This window comes from Otolemur garnettii, unplaced genomic scaffold (genome assembly GCF_000181295.1).
Source record: "Otolemur garnettii isolate 467f Iridium unplaced genomic scaffold, OtoGar3 scaffold00276, whole genome shotgun sequence".
Lineage (NCBI taxonomy): Eukaryota > Metazoa > Chordata > Mammalia > Primates > Galagidae > Otolemur > Otolemur garnettii.
The window spans coordinates 130,210-133,117 of record NW_003852671.1 but is presented as its reverse complement, the minus strand read 5'-3'; the positions used below and the strand labels follow the sequence as shown (position 1 = coordinate 133,117).

Here is a 2,908-nt window from a genome sequence, read left to right as displayed (position 1 = left end):
TGGAGGAGACTTTACCTCTTTCTTGTTTACATGGATGGAGCTGGAACATATTCTTCTTAGCAAAGTATCTCAAGAATGGAAGAAAAAGTATCCAAGGTACTTAGGCCTACTATGAATGGAAGAAAAAGTATCCAAGGTACTCAGGCCTACAAGAAACTCAGGCTACTATAGCTTTTCATATGAAAGCTATAACCCAATTATAGCCCATGAAGAAGGGAAAGGGGAGAGAGAGGGAAAGGGAGGAGGGAGGATGAGTGGAGGGAAGGTAATCAGTGGGACCACACCTACAGTGCATCTTACAAGGGTACATGTGAAATTTACTAAGTGTAGAATATAAATGTCTTAACACAATAATAAGAAAATTCCGTGGAGGCTATGTTAACCAGTTTGACAAAAATATTTCAATTTGTATATAAAACCAGTGCATGATTGCATTAATGTACACAGCTATGATTTAATTAAAAAAAAAATCAAAACAGAAAGAAAGCACATAACAGTTTCCTGTGGGAAGTCTGTGTCCTCTGTCCTGCATCTGACCTCCAGAGGGCGATGTTTCACAAACTAGAGATCCCCATTTTCATTTATGATCAACACTTTTTTCGGATCAGCCCCTCCTCCCCACAGCTGGCTGACAGAAGCACCCTCCCTTAGTTCTTTGAAGACACCATGAGTGAGGAGAATCAGAGGTCAGAAAGCACCCCAGATCACCTCAGCAGTTTTTGTCTTCTTACAGAAAGGAGGGACTTGACTAGACAGCCTTACTCACACCTCCTGTTTCCAAGAACTGGGTTCCATAGCTGCTTTCTTGATTTCCCAAGAGAAGAATTTCCAGAAAAACACGTGCAGCATCTCCCCTGCTCAGTCATGCTCCTGTTGCTCCTGGCAGTACTGGGGATAATTTTTGGCCTGAGTGAGTAACATTCCATTATGGTCCCAAGGTCTATAGAAGTTAACTGTTTTCTGTTCAAATCCTAGTAGAAATGCTTTTCCTAGACAAGCCTGCACTGCTTTCACTGATACACATTGATTTTTCAGGAGATGCCAGAGCCCAGACTGTGACCCAGCAGGTTGGCCCTGTCACTGTCTCTGAAGGAGACATTCTGGAGTTGGGATGCAACTATTCATACAGTGGAACTGTTTCTCTCTACTGGTATGTCCAGTACCCTGGCCAAGGCCTCCAGCTTCTCCTCAGATACTACTCAGGGGACCCCATTGTTAAAGGGATCAAAGGCTTTGAGGCTGAATTTAAGAAGAGTGAATCTTCCTTCAACTTGAGGAAATATGCCGTGCATTGGAGTGACTCAGCTGCGTACTTCTGTGCTGTGAATGGCACAGTGCCTGGGACTGCAGGGGGAGCTGAACACAAACTTTGTGAGATGCTAGGGAGGGTGACTGAAAGATTTTGAATTCTGACAAAGCAGAAGCCGTGGTGTTCTTTCTTCACAGTATGGAGGGTCTTGGAGACTTGCTGTCCTAGCTAGCATGAGGTAGATACACTATAATGGTTGGATATGGGTATTGTGAGTAGACACCATTCATCATTTTGTTCTTCAGTGATCCAAAATAAATGTGAGCCACCTTTTGTAGGCATATCTTCTTGGATACTTAACTATCTTTCCAGTTAGCTCATTTTAGGGTAGTTTTCTTAGAGTCTTTTTTCTGACTCCTCTCAACATAATAGCATGGTCATGTAGATTTTAACAATTTATAGGAAATATTGAAAAAAGAAGAGTGAATAACTCAAATTCTTCAGTAAATCTTATTTTTCCCAGTTATAACAATTGATTTTTATTCTTCTGGTATCTTAAATTCTCCAAATGCACATCAGAAATCTTCAAAACTAATAGGATAGTAACTTTTGCCAATGTCACTTTTGTTTTCATGTTTATTATTATTGTATTTTTGGATGATTTCACAGTTGGAATATTAGAAATCAATTCTTATCTGTTTAAAATTGCTATAATTATAGGTGTGAAAAGTTTAACAATGTCTGGTCCCTAATTAGCCACAGGTTAAATATTGAAATAAGAATAAAAAGGTTAAAAGTCATGTGATAGATGTATCAATCTCCTCTGGCTTGGCAGAAAAGAACAATAAACCTTTGTACTCTTTTTTTGTTGTTGTTTAAATGAGCTATGTCATTTTTACCTGCCAAGATAACACGTGACTATAATGAAAAAGAAGCAAGGTCTCTGCTGACAAAGTATGATAATGCCCATTTTCACTCATTTCCCCAATAGCAGGCTAGTGATGGAAATACACCTTTTTAATATTTGTTTGGAAAAAACCTGATAAAATGACTATGAACTCTATTGGCCCATTCTGGAGGTAGACTTTAACAATGGTGAGTGCCTTAAGCCAAGTGGAGAAAGGTAGAGTTTTAACCACTAGTGATCTGGGAGGGACTAGGTGTTTCAAAGATCAGGAATATTCACTCCGCTTTGACCCTGTGTACTGGTTCTTTTGTTTAATTTGAGCCAGATAGTATGTCAGGTTCTAGACTAGTGATTTGAGCAAAGTATTCAATTTTCTTGAAATCTAGTGCCTTCATCTCCAAAATGGGGAATGTTAGGTGAGATAAATGTGACAAGGAGTGCAAATACATTTAATGAATAATTTTCTCAATAATTTCATAAATTCAAGCTCATAAGCAGAACAGCTATTAAGACTGTGTTGTTCAATTTTGAAAGCTCAGTCTATGCCTTATGAACTCTTTGGGTGCTGCTGGTGACTTTGTGTGTAGGACAGTATGTGGAGATCCCAGAATCCTTCCCTACTTACTGCGCACTTAAGAAGTAGTTTCTTAAATGGAAGCAAACGTGAAGAGTGAACATTTCTACTTTTCAAGAAGGAGAAAAGTAAGAGTTCTGCATCGGTTCTATATTGCAAATGGCTGCCCATAATTCTA

At 39.1% G+C, this 2,908-nt stretch overlaps 1 gene segment (V, D, J or C); it reads left to right on the top strand.

Annotated features, from left to right (window-relative positions):
- Positions 1-864: 864 nt before the first annotated feature.
- LOC100945023 lies at positions 865-1,406 on the top strand. The segment is given in 2 exon segments: positions 865-910; positions 1,036-1,406. Coding segments are annotated over 2 exon segments (417 nt in total).
- The last annotated feature ends 1,502 nt before the right edge of the window (positions 1,407-2,908 follow it).